This window comes from Nerophis lumbriciformis, linkage group LG09 (genome assembly GCF_033978685.3).
Source record: "Nerophis lumbriciformis linkage group LG09, RoL_Nlum_v2.1, whole genome shotgun sequence".
Classification (NCBI taxonomy): Eukaryota; Metazoa; Chordata; class Actinopteri; order Syngnathiformes; family Syngnathidae; genus Nerophis; species Nerophis lumbriciformis.
In genome coordinates, this window is record NC_084556.2 from 31,793,328 (window position 1) to 31,810,868 (window position 17,541).

Sequence of the window (17,541 nt, forward strand, 5' to 3'; positions counted from 1 at the left end):
TTATTAATCCATTGCACCGGTCACCCTTTCTTAAGCATTATATAAATTAACTTTAATCATTTATTTTTCATTTTAGCATTTAAACTAGTGAGCTGGGCCAGTCTGTCTGTGAGTTTATCAAAGTGCAGTTATCAATTACGTTTTGATCATTTTAATTTAAAACAGCAATACTAACCGTCGGGAGTTTTACAGCTGTTATCATTAATACCGTTTATCATTACATCCTTAACTCACTTTTATAGAAAGGTTGTTTGCAAATACTTCTTAATCACGTGTATAGGTGTTCTCATAGACATAGACAATCACATGTATCTGCTTTTATTGGGTTCTATATTGCACAACCTATTACACAGTCAAAAAAATGCATTTGCCGGCTATTATAAGCTGTGGTCAGCGCCAGGTGTGCCGTGTCAAATATTTGTCAGCAAAATACTTTCAACACAACATGGCAGGATTAGTACCCTGTCTTGGCATAATAGTGCCTATACCACCTAAATAACATTGCTGGGACGATATTAGGAAAAAAAATACCAGTCATTCTGTGTCGGTGTCATTTATGCAAAACCGCGACACACAAAAAAGGTGGAAAAGTGGCGTCAATGTAAAAAAGGGCTGTTGGTATTTGACTCAAAGCTATTCACATGTTCTCTCTACGTTTGCATGCTATCTAATTGTTGCCTGTGGTTGTTCTTCATGGGTCGTTATAAAAAGGTTGTTTGCTACCAACTGTGTGCATTTCTGCAACGGGACAAGTGGGCTACAACACTGTTTGAGTGTTCAACCTTTTTTGGTTATCATTCCTTGCCCTGTAGATTTTCCAGCCCAATAATCCCTGAAAAACTAAGGAGGAAAACTGAGACAATGATAACCAAAATACAGAAGTGGCGGATGCGGTTACAGAAAGACCAGGGCCAAATGCAATCTAAGCCCATCATTTTGTGGCGAGGACAACTACAAAAGAGGAAATCAAAAGAGACCACACTGGGCTGTGTTTCATAAACTACGGTGCCAAAAAGTCAAAAACATTTCTGATACATCTTCAAACATCTGTGGGGAAAAAAGTGTTAACTGGTCCTAGGTTTTTGCAGTTTTGACAATATTATGGTATAATGTATCAGTATTTTTTGGCTGAATAACAATTTAAGATATATAAGTATTTTCTGTTGTTGTTGGAACGTGTTAAAAATAAAGTCAAAACAACATGTAAGAACACTTCGTTCTATTCAACATTCAGTCTTGGAAAATAAATGACTATTTTAAGAAATAAGAACTATCAGACATGATATATAAATACAAGTGCTTTTAGTTATACCTATTATAAGATAGTATTTTGCCAAGTTTGTGCAAGGATCCCTGTTTGAAAGATTAGAAGGTAAATACACCTTTGGAGGCGTATTTTACGAAACAACAAAATATTAGTAATTCAAGCTAAAAAAATAAGCTCAGTCATGTGCATTTTCAGACACGTTGTTGTGATTCTTATGATTTAGTTTGGTTTGTTACGTAGACTGATTTAGATCGTTTCTGAATTATTATTATTAAGTATCCCTGATTGGAACATTCCTATCAATAACACACTGTTTGGTTTGATTGAAATGAATGACAACACAGACACAGAATTTCAACATAAGAGATGTAACGATACAAAAATATCATATTACAGTAACTGAGAAGAATTATCACAATTATCATTGTTACCACAATATGGGCTCAAAACTAATATACACACACTGAAATGTTTTGATTTCTTAAAGTACCTAAAATATATAGACACACCTTTTTTTTGAATGTTTAGTGTTTCTTATGCATAAAATGATCACTCTGTTCAAAGAGAGCACAGCTTGTAGGTTCAATGTGCACAATTGAATAGCTTACCGGTAGTTGCTCAGAGAGTAATGTGTTTATATAATAACAAGAACACACATGTCTTTTTTTTGGGGGGGGGTTCAAGATGATTAAAAAAAAACCTTGGAAGATGCGGCTAATGGGAGTCACCGTTGTAGCATTCAAAGCCCTCTAAAACAACTTCAAAACCCTCCATTAATGTTTTGTATACACACTGCAAGTCTATATATAGTGTACTAACACACATGTTCATAACAATATGTAATATGCACAAGATTGTCCGTATTTTGGTCATTTTAATAATCACTCATTTTTTGGCGCATTTAATTTCGTTTCCATAGCAGCGAACATCTGACTTCCAGTGTGTTCCAACTTCCGGATACAAAATGCGTGGGTGTGTTCTAATCAGGGCAGACTTGGTAACAAACAACGAAGACGACTATTTTTGGACAAATGAGGATTCACAACCTTATACTTTTGAATCTGAATGTTATTGGAGGATTAACTACGGCTTCTAGAAGCCAGTATGAATGAAGAGTGAGACGTTGAAGCAGATGGAAGCCGAGAGAGCGAGGTGAAAGTGAATCAAAGCTGCAAAATGTTGAACTTGAAGCCATGCTATGTCGACATAAACGGATTACTTACCCAAAATCAACAGGAAACATCTCCGGCCAGCTCGACTAAACAAACAACTGTCCATCCAGAGAGTCACACTTTAATATTGGTCATGATACACCCAGGACGTCATGTGTGTTGTGACAACTACTGTGCATACGCTCTATGGCTCGCTGTGTGCAAACAAAAAATTAAATGTGAGCAAATACTTTACAGATACTGTAATATGATTGCTAATGTTTTCAGTCAATACAGATTGGTGTCCTAAGGCAGTGTTGTGTATTACAAACTCAAACACGTTTCATGTTGATGTAAAAGCTAGCTTATCCCTTTCCGTAGTTAGCTTCTACGGCTAATACCGTAGCACACCGATGTGTTACTACGCTAGAAAATGAGTTCCTCAGTGTTCGCTCTTACAATATCAATGTCGCTACAACTTGGTTATTATACAGGTTACGGAACGTAAATAAAGTGTTGATGGTTTTTGAATGCAATTTTAAAGTGATTTAATGGTAGAATTGATTGCTCCCATTTGCTGCATTGCTAGCCACCAAGAATGAGCCGATTTTTATGTGTCAGAAAGCAAAAAAAAAACTATAGGCAAAATAAAAAATAAAAAACTGCAGTCCTCCTTTAAATTGGGGTATGTAATTTATTCATGGAGAAAGGAGTTGATGTCTCTTGTTTTTCTGTTGGCATTTAAAGTAGCGACCTGGCGCCAGTCAGTCCGTGAATTTATCAAAGTGTGGTTATCAATTGCCATTTTTTGATTATTTCAATTTAAAATGGTGCTACTAAATGTCGGAAGTTTTACCGCAGTTATCATTATTACCGTTAATGGTTACATCCTTAGTTAACAGTAAAGCTAACTATCGCAACTGCAAGTGTCAAGTTGACCAAGTTTTTGCAAAACAACATATGCCGGTGCTTTTACACATGGAAGCCTACTTCTAACTCAGAAGAATTACCCAGGATGTGACAAAATATTTCCAGTTGAAATCATCCGGACTACCGGTAACTACTGCAATCTGCAATGGAGCGAACTCTATCCTATTATACTGAAACAATTGTAAAGGTGACTATATGGGTTTTAGTTCAAGTTTAAAGGGTTCCAATAACGTTAGGAAAATGTATTTAGAAGGTTATAAAAAAATTTTTTTAGCTCTACCCTCCAACTATGGAAATATTTTATGAATAATTTATTAATAATTCATACGCACGCACAAACTCATATACATATATCATATACATATATACACATATATATAAATATACATATGTACACATTAGGGCTGGGCGATGTACCGAGTTTGTAAGATATATCGATATATTTTTAAACGAGATATGAATTAAGAATATATCTTAATATCGATATAATTTGTTTCATGTTAAAATAACCAAACGCCGCTTATTTGTTGTGTTCCTTAATTCTGCCCCGCTTTCCATTGCCTCTCAACACTCCATGGGCTATTAAACCCCTCCCCTTGATCCTTCCAAGACATGCTTGCACTCTCTCACCCACTGCACTGACGCACAACAACACACTAGCAAATATTTGCTGCGTAGCTAAACTACATTACTTTTTAAACAAGTAGCGATTTCCGTAGATTATCTATTTTCAGACCCATGTAGCGGTTATAAGCTACATGCTACAATAGAAGAGAGAGGGATAAGAGAAAGAAATTAGTGGACTAGTGTAACTCCACGGGCAGAGGACAACATATACGGGAAACATCAATGATAATTGGTTGGTTTACGTATAAGAACATCCATGATTGGTTAGTTGGTTTACTATGATGAGTCACAATTGGTTAAGATTAGGGCAAAACATTACGGACAGGCCAATCAGAGTCGACGAGAGTCGGAAAAGAGAAGAGGGAATTTTCAAAAGGGCGATTTATATATTTTTTAAAATTAGTGGAAAATGGCAGAGGGATTCTCTTACACACTATGCGTCTACTTGGCCACATTTGGACAAATGTATGCGTCTGGATAAAACAATGCCCAACACATTATTTTTAGTTGTTTACCATGTAAGCCCAAATTAAAACTGCTGTCGACATGGAAGATGTGGAATACACATTTAAGAACACACACAAATGCAGCTGAGATAGGCTCCAGCACCCCCCGCGACCCCGAAAGGGACAGTCGGTAGAAAATGGATGGATGATTGTGGCAGACATGTGATGACTTTTGCTACAGTGTACAGCTCTGGTAATGGGTACATTCGCACCCACCTGCACAAATGTACTTCAAAACGTAACAATCAAAATAAATATGACTCTTTTTTTGTTCACTAGGGCATGCATATATAATATGCAATAGTTTGACCATTTAAAATCAACGATAATAAAAAGGAGATGCTTGGAAATAGCATAAAAATGCCCCAAAAACTAATCAACGGATAGTTTTGCCGGTAAGTGAATACTTTTATATAAATTTTCTATCGATGCGTTCACCTCTTGTTTTAGTCACTAAAGAAAATGTGTACTTTGATTGAATCAAAGTTGGGTACCCACGCTAACAATTTTCAATTTCTTTATTTTTTCAGCTTGTTTCTTGTCGCTGCTTTTAGTTGCATATTTTACATTACTCACATTCAAATTGGTTTTAATAGTACTTTTTAAATATTCCATGCTCTTGCAAAAGCTTAAGTGTATTTAGTGTAACACTAAGTGTAACACTAAGCTTCATCACTTTGACTTGTAATATCTCTAATTCTGGTGGTGTTTTATGCTTTTTTCTTTTTGGAACATGTACTATACATATAATACAATAAGGTCCCATATAAAATTATGTTTCTAGCAATACTTGAATTTTGCCTTTGAAAGTAACACTCCAATGTCCAATAGTGGAGCTGTACACTACAGTATAGCCTGTCTAAATGCTACATTTAATTTTCATTGGTGTTTTAGAACGAGACAGTAGCTGACATTTTGTTCATTATTTCTACTGTTTATATTTTGACATTGAATTGTTAAATCATTTTGAAACGAACAACATGACTGCAAGATATTTGTCATTTAATGCTATCAATCACAAATGGCTATTCAGATAAAGGAAGTTAGCTAATATAATTAACATTGTTTGTACGCTTTATGATTTTTGCAGTTGTTTTGTGTGTCAAAAGTTGCCTCTGATGATGATGATAAATGTGAAGGTTTAAGCCATAATCTAACCTGTCTGAATGCTGAAATTATTTGACTTTGTCCTGGACCTACAGGGGCCTAAGGCCCCTGGACCCTGTCAACTAGGCTTTTTGAGCGGCCATATTTCGCACGAAAAATGCTGCCAAAAATGTGTGCTGAAGTGAGGAAGATTATAGCCGCACAATTAGGTAAAGTCACTTACTTGGCGCTGACCACACACATGTGGTCTAGTAGGACAACGGAACCGTACGTGTGTGACAGTCCATTACATTGTTGACTGGGAATTAAAAAGTGCCTGCCTGCATATTTAGATTTTATCTGAGTTTGATACATTTTGTATTATTTGCACAGCTATGTTATATATTTAACGTAGAAAGAATATTTGTATTTTATGTATACATTCTTTGTTTTTCTATTTTATTTATGTTATGTAATTCTGTGCTACATAAACAGTTTATTTTCTGTGCTGTTATTACCCATCTTGACTAACTGGGTTAATAAAAGTGCCACTGACTGTTCACAGTACAGATGTCATTCAGTTAAATTTCAGTGAATTTTGCTCAAAAATAAATATCTTTAAATGTATACTTTCACCGGAAAATATATCGAGATTAGAGCTGAAACGATTCCTCGAGTAACTTGAGTAATTCGATTACAAAATATATTAGAGGAATTTTCACTGGCTCGAGGCGTCGTAAAGTTGTTTTTTTTGGTTTTTGTAAGGCATTTTGCCTCGTTTAGTAGTCAAAGCTCACGTATCGCACGGACTGTTTAGGTATTGCACATCGTAATTACGTGAGATCATACGCCCCCCTTCACTGCACAACACCGCTCCTTTAAATGCACTTGAGTTTAGTAAACTTTTTCGCCGACATAATGGCAATGGCAGACGCCGCATAAAGCAGTGGACAAGAGCCGTAGCAAAACGAGGGAGACGTCCCTGTTCACTGCCCCGCCACCAGGAGATGTTCTGGGCTAAGGGGCGAAACATCAATGAGAGGTGGTCCCCAGCTGAAGACCCTGCAGCAAAACCTTTTCTGATATGCGGTCAGGTTTAGGCTTGCCTCAGGGAAGAGGACGTCCCAGCCATGCACAGTCCACCACAGGCACCGGTGGAGGTGCGACAGGCCTAAGGCCCAGCGGCAAGACCACCTCGCTGTAATTAAAATACACACACGTATACAGGTATATGCACACATACATATATACACACACATACATATATGTATTTACGCACGCACACACATATAGGCCGAACATTGCCGCAAGACAGAACTGTAGCTTTAAAGACGTTCCGCGGCCAGGATTGGGGACTTTGGCCGTAGTTTGTCCATCCCTGTTCGAGAACAATGGCCTCCAGAATTATCGCATGTGGCACATTACAAGAGACAAGTGATGATTCTATTCAAATTGAATGATGCTATTTTAAAAAAGCACGTCGCTTCTTAAATAAAAACTACATGGAAAAGCACATAAAAGGTATTAGCATGCAATAGCCTCAACAAAACCCTGTAGAAGCAAATGCAGTTACAGGAAAATATTTCCAAACTCCAGTTTTGTTCCAGATCAAAACAAACAATTCAAATGCCCAGAAATTAACCACTGAAACATTCTGTGTAAGTCAGCTTCTGAGAAATTTGGCTTCCAAAGTAGTGGGGAATCAATGTCATCTACTCACTACACTGCAAAAACTGAAATCTAAGTAAGATTAAATATCTCAAATAAGGGTGATATTTGCTTATTTTCTGTCTGACAAGATAATTCTTCTCACTAAACAGATTTTATGTTAGAGTGTTTTATTTGTTTTAAGTTTTTTGGTCCTAAATGATCTCAGTAAGATATTACAGTTTGTTGCTGAGATTGTATGACCTTTATTGAGTAAAACATGCTTGAAACTAGAATATCAACTGTTGCAAAGCTGTGTCATCAACACTCACAAGTATAAAACTACTTTTTTAAAGTAATAAATTCTTACTTCAAGCATGAAAAAAAATCATGATTTTGACACAAATGTGTCTCATAATTAAAACAGATGACAGCCAAATGGACTTTGCGGTTTTATTTTCAATGAAACAATAGAAAATACGTACTCATATAGTAGTACATTTGGCACAGTACAGTAAACTGACAGTTAATATTTAAACATTTAACATGTGACATTTCAAACAATTTTGAACAGAAATAGTTCATGCACATTCAGATAAATTCTTCAAAATTACATTAAAAAAAAAATTTGGCCGGGGGCCGGGCCGTATATATATATATATATATATATATATATATATATATATATATATATATATATATATATATATATATACGCACTAATTGACTGAAAGAGCACGCACTTGGCGCGATGATGTCATGTTATCGATGGAAAAATGCATTTTTAGACCATATGATTTGCCTGAGCGGCAAGGAGACCCCGAGAGTAACAAGCAGTTGCCTTGTTGCCTTTCCATTAAGAAAAATAAATTAGTTTTTAGTATAAGTTTGCTGGTTTCAAGAAATGTAATGCCGAGCGCATATCATTATGTCAAGATAATGGCACTAGCATTTACTTAATTTAAGAATCTTTTTCAACATATTGAGCAAAAAGGTCTCTTTTTTTTCTACCAAGAAAAGTGCTCTTATTATTAGTGAGAATATACTTATTTTAAGGTATTTTTGGGTTCATTGAGGTTAACTAATTTTACTTGTTTTGGAAAGTCTTGACAAGCCAAGTTTTCTTGTTCTATTGGCAGATAATTTTGGTTAGTTCAAACAAAATACCCCTAACTTTTGTATTTTTTTTCTTGTTTTTGAACACTGACTTTTTGCAGTGTATATTTAAACAAATATAAGATCTGTGGAGTACTGGATTCAAAATATTTTAAATAGCAATCACTCTTTTCACTGGAAAAATGCATCCTAAACTTAAAATGATGTGCTTTGCCAAAAAAAAAAAAAAAAAAGTCAAAAAGTTTTCCCAAAACAGGAACAGTAATTACTGTGCTTTCGAGATAAAGAATTCAGGCCACCAAGAAAGGTGATGCAATTTGAACTTTACTTTGTAAAAGAGGTTTTTGAAAAACTTTAATAACACGGCAGATTAAATGTGGTGAACTGGATCTGCTGACTGCTAACTCAACTTTTCATTTAAAATAGATCATTTACTGCAGGCCATTAGCAAAGGTGTGATACCTGTTTATGGTGCATCCCAGATGTTGACTATTCCTAGAGCTTCACAACATCATACATTTCATCACAATCTGCTCACAACTTTTTGAGTTTAGACATTGTTAAATAAAGGTTCCGAGATATTAATTATTTAATTCTGTAAATGGTATGGAAGTGATGGTTCATTGCATGCGTCTTGAAGAGATAATTTACGCAAAATAGATTGAACTACTTGGCTATAACCAGCAGAGGTGTTGTTGATTCAGTCTCAACAATTATGTGGTCTAAAGATGAACACGTCACCAATGTTTTGAGCTAAATCCATGCAGACCTCCAATATGGCACAAACCCACCTCGTAGAACTACAACTATAATCAGATTGCTAAAAACTAGGGCAACCACGATTAAATGTATCATAAAAAAAAGCTTGAATTTATGTTTTGTTCTGAGATATAGTGAAGAAGATAGATGTGCAAAGCTTGTGGCATCTATTCAAAAAGACTTGAGGCTGTAATTGCTGCTAAAGGTGCATCAACAAAGTATTGAGCAAATGCTGTTAATACTTATGTACAAGTACTTTTTTTTTCTTAACGTTTGCAAAATAAATAAATAAATTTTTACGTTGTCAATATGGGGTATTGTGTGCAGAATTTTGAGGACAAAAAGAATGTATTCCCTTTTAAAATAAGGCTGTAAAATAACAACATTTGAAAAGGTGAAGCGCTGTGAATACTTTCTGGATGCGACTGGCTATAAGGTTTAAGAAGTGGCCGGTTTGCCTACACAAACTACAGACCCCTCAATCGATAGGATTCAGCGGCGCATCCTGAGGTTAATCGAGTGTACCGTATTTCCTTGAATTGCCGGCGGGTTTATAGTATGCGCCTGCCTAGAATTACCGCCGGGTCAAACTCGTTTTGCAAAATAATTAGCGCATGCCTAGCATTACCGCCGGCTCAGGATTAACGCCGGGTCAAACTCGTTTCGTAAAATATTATTTTTATTAGCGCATGTCTAGAATTTCCGCCGGGTCAAACTCGTTTCACAAAATGATTAGCATTTGCCTAGAATTTCCGCCGGGTCAAACTCGTCACGTCACGAGTGACACTTCACCTGTCATCATTTTCAAAATGGAGGAGGCCGATTTCAATAATTTTAAATTGCATAAAGGGAAGAAGATTAAGAGCTATTCAGTAGGATTTAAGGTCCAAGCTATTGAATATGCTAAAAAGAACAGTAAGCAGCTATGTTTTATTAATATACCGTACCTGCGTGTGTCAAATATGAGTCATTAAATGACTCCCGCCTCCTGGTGGTAGAGGGCGCTAGTGATCTTTCTTGCGACTACTCGGCTGCAGAAGAAGTGACAACAAGCAGCAACAGTGAGCAGCGATCATTTATTTTTTTCCTCTTGCTTGCACTTTTAACATGGAGGATTACATATCTAAAATAAAACAGTTTTCTAAACTGGACTTTCAATCGAAGCAGGAGGTAATAATTAAAGGAATATCTCCATCGAGACAGAGAGACTTTTAAAACTGAAGAAAGATAAGGAAGACTTCTATAAACAAGTTATCGATGCTTTTGTTCAGAAGGAGCTGCGCATGGACTTCATTTATAAGTAAAGGTAAGACCATAATAACGTTTTTTTTATTAAATGTGCTTCTCATGATGGTATCCTTACATCACACTCAAATTTATAGGCGCAGGCCTAAATTTACTGCATGCCTTTTAAAAAAGATGGGAGTGAATTTATACACTGTTAGGAAAAACTTTTTTTTTTGAAGATTTAAACGATTTATCATGACTAAGAGGTTACTGCTAACTCACTTCACTATACACTTACGGTATTTGCAGAATATATATATTCCCTATTTGTAATTATTCCAAGTTGATATTCAGCTACCCGTGTCTTTATTTATGCGAAGCAGCGGCACTTGAACTAAATGTGTCATAATTACGACGGTCAACTGGATAAAAAAAAATACTGATAGCCGTATGATTAGTCCAGAAGCTTAACAGTCTTCCTGGACCAACCCTATTAGGAACGGGTACCAAAAAATACCGGTACACAATACACATCCCTAATCAACATAGGCGTTTCTGATACACTTTAAACACAAAAGACTGTAGATGGTTGTACCATTTCTCAAGGATCATAACATGCAAAGCCTTTGTGACATACAAAGTCTTTATCAGTGAAAGATGGAAGTAAAACTTTACCTGATGGTGCCTCGAGCCACTGAATGTGTACTGCACAGAATGGGATGGGTACCGGCTCTGCTCACTACTGAAGCTCCCCTGGGTAGGGGGGTAGCTGGAGCTACTGGACATCCTAGCTCAGTGCAAGTGGGCTGCTGCTGCTTCACTGATGATTGATATTTAACATGTTTCAGGATACAAACCACCTGTAAGAAGACAGTGGCAAAAACACAGGTTACAAACGCATGGATATGTGTTTGATAAATTAATAAGGCAAGTTAATTACAGATGCACAATAATACAATGAATGTAATGTAATGAATGAATGAATGCTACTGAAAAATCTACAAATCAAATGAGCCTACAATAATGATAGGTTATTATCTTCATGTTTGTTGGTCTCTCTGTTGTGGCTTCTTCTCCTGAATGTCCCACACTTGACCTATATATTTAGTCTGCTAAACATTCTGTAATTGTGGACTATAAATCAGAACAGTTTATAAAACAATATACACTTCATTTCAATCTGCCATAAAACATTTATTCAGATAGAAATATCACAAATTACATTATAAAACATCTTTGATAAAGCATGATTGTAATGCAAGAAGATTTTGTATTGTTTTGCGAGTTACACCGAATGTGATGCGTGGCCCTATTATTGTGAAGCTGGAAGTGTGTGATTGGAATGAGACGGTGTCTTGACATGTTTTGACAAAAGTCTCCGATAAAAGTGACCCTAGACTTTCTCTCTACTGTTTTTTTCCCATTGAGCTTTCATTCAATCCTACTAAAGGAGTTAGAGTAACAATCTACATTTTATGTTATTACTACACCGAACTATAATGTGAACACAGACTTGAAGCTCCTCCTCTACAAGCTGCAGTGCGCCAGCAGGTGTTACCTCCAACGTTGTCGTCTCAGGGCGATGGAAGATTAAATAGTCTTATCTTGTTGGGAGAACGACTTGCCATGGCTTTGGATCTGACATTTTCATTATGTACCCTTTTCTTTATGCATTTCTGCTCGCTATTTTCGAGCTTGTGGCTCAACAATAATTGAAAGCCATTACATTTCCCCTTTCTACGGAATGGACCAAGGGTCAAAAAAGAGTTAGGACACATGCACCTAAATCCAGTTTTAAAACAATGATTGCTGTTAAGGGGACTTAAAAATAGCGCGTTATTATCGCGTTAACTTTGACAGCGCTAATGAAAATTTTTAAATGTTTTTCTATGAGCCATGTTAAAGCATCTGTTACATTCTGTCACTGAATGTCATACATGTCACAATACAGACAACAGAAACTAGGACACTCTAAGCCAGCATCAAGCCGTGCATAGTTAAAAAAACAATCATGCATTTTCATACTAAAATGTAATGTTACGGCACTCAGGAAAAGACTCTAAGATCTTATGCTATTTGATATGCATTCGAATTATCAACTTAACCATGTGGACACTGACATCAGACAACTCGTGTACACATTACACGACTGCCAACCATCTGTTGTACACAAAAACTAACAACACATTCACCTAGTTGTATTGAATGTAATGTAAAATCTACACCATACATATGAGCTTCATTTCAGTTGTATGTGCACTGATCTTGTGGCAGACTATCTAGAGCTGGCAGTTACACACACAGTCTGCTGATGTGAGGTCTGTGGTGGAAAAATAACCATCTCAGACTCTGCAGGACATTACTGCGGTCAGCAAGCAAAGTTGTATGATGATCTCTTCATTTTTCAGGCGCCTGTGTCGTGAAGGTCTAGTATTAGAAATGTACACAAACATTTGTACCAAGCGCTCATGAAGAACCTTCATCATCAACATCATCTTGAAATGTCACGTGTGTGCAAGATAAGGATTATTTTAAGATTACTATCTGATACATCTGGTGCAGTTTTATATCCTATACAGTATTTGCAAGTCTTTAAAAGAGTTGTAAACCTAAGTCAACTTAAAAATCCTTCCCCTGCCAGCTGGACCAAACAGACAACTGTCCATTGAGTGAGTCTACATACAATGTCGAGCTAGCAGTGTACAAACAAAAGATGAAATGTTGGCTAATACTTTACAGATACAGTTATATGATTTTTGAAAAGTTTTTCAGTCAATACAAATTGGTGTCCTATCGCATTGTGTAATGATTTACAAACTGACGCAAAAGCTAACTTACCTCTTTCCGTAGGTAGCTCAAAGGTAATGCCTTAGCAAGCCGTCGCAAGACAATGTATTACTACAAACCCCGTTTCCATATGAGTTGGGAAATTGTGTTAGATGTAAATATAAACGAAATACAATGATTTGCAAATCATGTTCAACCCATTTTCAGTTGAATATGCTACAAAGACAACATATTTGATGTTCAAACTGATAAACTTTTTTTTTTTGCAAATAATCATTCACTTTAGAATTTGATGCCAGCAACACGTGACAAAGAAATTGGGAAAGGTGGCAATAAATACTGATAAAGTTGAGGAATGCTCATCAAACATTTATTTGGAACATCCCACAGGTGAACAGGCAAATTGGGAACAGGTGGGTGCCATGATTGGGTATTATAGTAGATTCCATGAAATGCTCAGTCATTCACAAACAAGGATGGGGCGAGGGTCACCACTTGTCAACAAATGCGTGAGCAAATTGTTGAACAGTTTAAGAAAAACCTTTCTCAACCAGCTATTGCAAGGAATTTAGGGATTTCACCTTCTACAGTCCGTAATATCATCAAAGGATTCACAGAATCTGGAGAAATCACTGCACGTAAGCAGCTAAGCCTGTGACCTTCGATCCCTCAGGCTGTACTGCATCAACAAGCGACATCAGTGTGTAAATGATATCACCACATGGGCTCAGGAACACTTTGGAAAACCACTGTCAGTAACTACAGTTGGTCGCTACATCTGTAAGTGCAAGTTAAAACTCTCCTATGCAAGGCGAAAACCGTTTATCAACAACATCCAGAAACGCCGTCGGCTTCGCTGGGCCTGAGCTCATCTAAGATGGACTGATACAAAGTGGAAAAGTGTTCTGTGGTCTGACAAGTCCACATTTCAAATTGTTTTTAGAAACTGTGGACGTCGACTCTTCCGGACCAAAGAAGAAAAGAACCATCCGGATTATTATAGGCGCAAAGTTGAAAAGCCAGCATCTGTGATGGTATGGTGGTGTATTAATGCCCAAGACATGGGTAACTTACACATCTGTGAAGGCGCCATTAATGCTAAAAGGTACATACAGGTTTTGGAACAACATATGTTGCCCTCCAAGCAACGTTACCATGGACGCCCCTGCTTATTTGAGCAAGACAATGCCAAGCCACGTGTTACATCAACGTGGCTTCATAGTAAAAGAGTGCGGGTACTAGACTGGCCTGCCTGTAGTCCAGACCTGTCTCCCATTGAAAATGTGTGGCGCACTATGAAGCCTAAAATACCACAACGGAGACCCCCAGACTGTTGAACAACTTAAGCTGTACATCAAGCAAGAATGGGAAAGAATTCCACCTGAGAAGCTTAAAAAATGTGTCTCCTCAGTTCCCAAACGTTTACTGAGTGTTGTTAAAAGGAAAGTAAAAGGAAAGGCCATGTAACACAGTGGTGAACATGCCCTTTTCCAACTACTTTGGCACATGTTGCAGCCATGAAATTCTAAGTTAATTATTATTTGCAAAAAAAAAATAAAGTTTATGAGTTTGAACATCAAATATCTTGTCTTTGTGGTGTATTCAACTGAATATTGGTTGAAAATGATATGCAAATCATTGTATTCCGTTTATATTTACATCTAACACAATTTCCCAACTCATATGGAAACGGGGTTTGTACATTAGAAAAACAGTTCCTCAGTGTCCGCTCTTACAATATAAATGTTGCTGCAGCTTGGTTATTATACAGGTTATGGAGCGCAAATGAAATATTGTTGACGATTTTTGGATACAATTTTAAAGTGATTTAGCGGAAGAATGGATTGCTCTTATTAGCTGCATTGCTAGCCACCAAGAACAAGCCAATTTATTAGAATGCAAAGGGAAAAAAAACTTGTCTTCTTGTCTCTCATTAGGATTGTGAACGACAAAGTTCCAAAAAAAGTGAAGTTCCTCTTTAATAAACATTACTTTTTTAGACTGTACCAGCAAAGATCAATTTGCCTGAAACTAAGAAAAAAATGTTCCTTATTTTAACTATAAACATTTTTTTACCAACTTGAACCATTTGATACTGAGAAATTAAACTAAATAAACTCAATAAGTAATAATACATTCAAATTGATCAGCAATATTAACTCAGTAAGCACAATATATAAAACACTAACCTACGAAACAAAAAATTGTGCTGATTTTTTTTTTTTTTTAATCAAAGTGAGGAAGTCAGGATTATTGGCTACAATGAGCACATTTTGTAGTGCACATCTTGTTTGAAGCATGATACGGCATGATACTAATAAAGCATGTTCCCCGTGGAGATACGCACTCCCCATGGGATCGCACCGCACTCTTAACTGAACAAACATTACAACTGTAATAATAATTTTTTAACATTAGGTCTGGTATGATAATATATTTATTTTGTATTTTTTGCATTCATTCATCAGCTCACAGGGGAAACAATAATATTAATTAATAGATGTTTTTTTTTACTTTCCTTATTATGTACATTTTTAGGGATTTAACAATAAACGGTAATAATGATAACCGTGGTAAAACTCCCAACGGTTAGTATGACCATGTCAAATTAAAATAGTCGAAAAAACGTATTGATAATCACACTTTGATAAAATTATGGACTTTAGCTCGCAAGCTAGGTTAACTGTTAACATGATAAACAGAGACATTAAGAAACATCATATCCCAATCTAAACTTATACACATTACCCATATTTTCCAGACTATAGAACGCACGCACTAAATTTTAAGAGAAAAAATATTTTCCATATATTAGCCGCAGATACGTACATTGCGAAATTAGTTATTCAAACAGAAATATTTTGTAAATGTTTATTTAGATACCAAATTGTTTCCAAACGGTGCCTGCAACACGGCAGTAAAACAGCTGATCAAGCAAAACAAAAGGCTGGCTGTTGAACTTCACTCTCCAAACAGCTAAACAGACTCAATAAATCCACAGTGAAGTCTTGGTGAATTTACTAAATCATTTGTGAAACTGAAACAATACAAAAGAATGCCGTTTTTAAGTTAATAATACTAACACAGACAGCCGTAAACGTGTTAGCATACTAGCTAATGCTAACGACGCTAGCGTCATTACATTGGGATAGCATGTACAAATATGCACGAAACCACTACTACAGACATCACACATAGGAAGGTTTGGAAAGTATAAACAGTTTAAGTTATATTGTAAAACTTACAAATGTTGCTTGTAGTGATTAATGGAGAAGCCATACAAGTTATGGACAGCTAGAAAGGTAACTGCAGCACCTGCAGTGAGCCATAGCACGAACAATAACACACCTTATCAGTGTGTTTGCTTTTAAACTATTGCATTATGGCCGTCAGCAAAGAAAATTCCGTAAATTAGCCGTATTATTTTATAAGCCGCAGGGTTCAAAACGTAGGAAAAAGGTAGCAGCTTACAGTGTTCACATTGAACAGAAAGGCTGTGCTGTCCTGGAACAGACGGTATAGCTCGGTTGGTAGAGCGGCCGTGCCATCAACTTGAGGGTTGCAGGTTCGATCCCCGCTTCCGCCATCCTAGTCACTGCCGTTGTGTCCTTGGGCAAGACACTTTACCCACCTGCTCCCAGTGCCACCCACACTGGTTTAAATGTAACTTAGATATTGGGTTTCACTATGTAAAGCGCTTTGAGTCACTTGAGAAAAAGCGCTATATAAATATACTTCACTTCACTAACAGAGTGATTGATCTATACTCGACAGTTTGAGTTCAAACAGACAAAGGTGTCTTCAACAGGAAGTGAACATGCGTGGCGGCACATAAACCGGAAGTAAAGCAAAGTGATCAACCAATTTGAAATTAATTTATCACCGGATAAAATGCTTACAAATTAAAAATGGAAAAAGATACACATTTAAACACACAAATAAAAATAATATGGCTCTTATGAAGACAAGACAACATTTAATGTTTCCTCTGCCAAGAAAGTATATTTTTATGTATTTTAGTTAATTAAAAATATTAACAAAACTTCAGGGATATGAGCACCCTTTAAGAAAAAAAGAGGAAAATTGAGAAGAAAAAAAGAGGAAAATTAGCACCAAGTGCTGCCACGCAAACCCCAAAAGAACATTTTGAAAATAACTACATTTCCTGCAATTGGGTGCATTTCTCCACTATAATTTATCTTTAAATATATTCTCATCTACCAGTTTCCATTGGCTGTCATTTTGACAGCCGCATGTTACATGTAATGTACCACTGAATTGTATTTTTAGTAGATAATTTACTTACATTATTATCATTGATAAAGGAAATGTAAAATGATATAACATGCATGCAAAAAAGTCAGAAAACGTTTCCCATTTGGCAACTCTATCCTGTAGTAATATCTTTCCGGTATTGTGACATCTGTTTACAATCCGT

The 17,541-nt window shown here is 36.4% G+C and overlaps 1 protein-coding gene across 9 annotated transcripts in view; it reads right to left on the reverse strand.

Moving 5' to 3' along the window:
- Positions 1 to 17,541, reverse strand: part of ncor1 (nuclear receptor corepressor 1) — a 124,351-nt gene that overhangs the window by 102,467 nt on the left and 4,343 nt on the right. For all 9 annotated transcript variants that reach the window (XM_061961961.2, XM_061961966.2, XM_061961963.2 and 6 more), the window contains exon 2: positions 10,992 to 11,176. In XM_061961961.2, coding sequence (XP_061817945.2) covers positions 10,992 to 11,102 — 111 coding nt within the window. In that variant the 5' untranslated portion in view covers positions 11,103 to 11,176. The remainder of the gene's footprint in view (positions 1 to 10,991; positions 11,177 to 17,541) is intronic.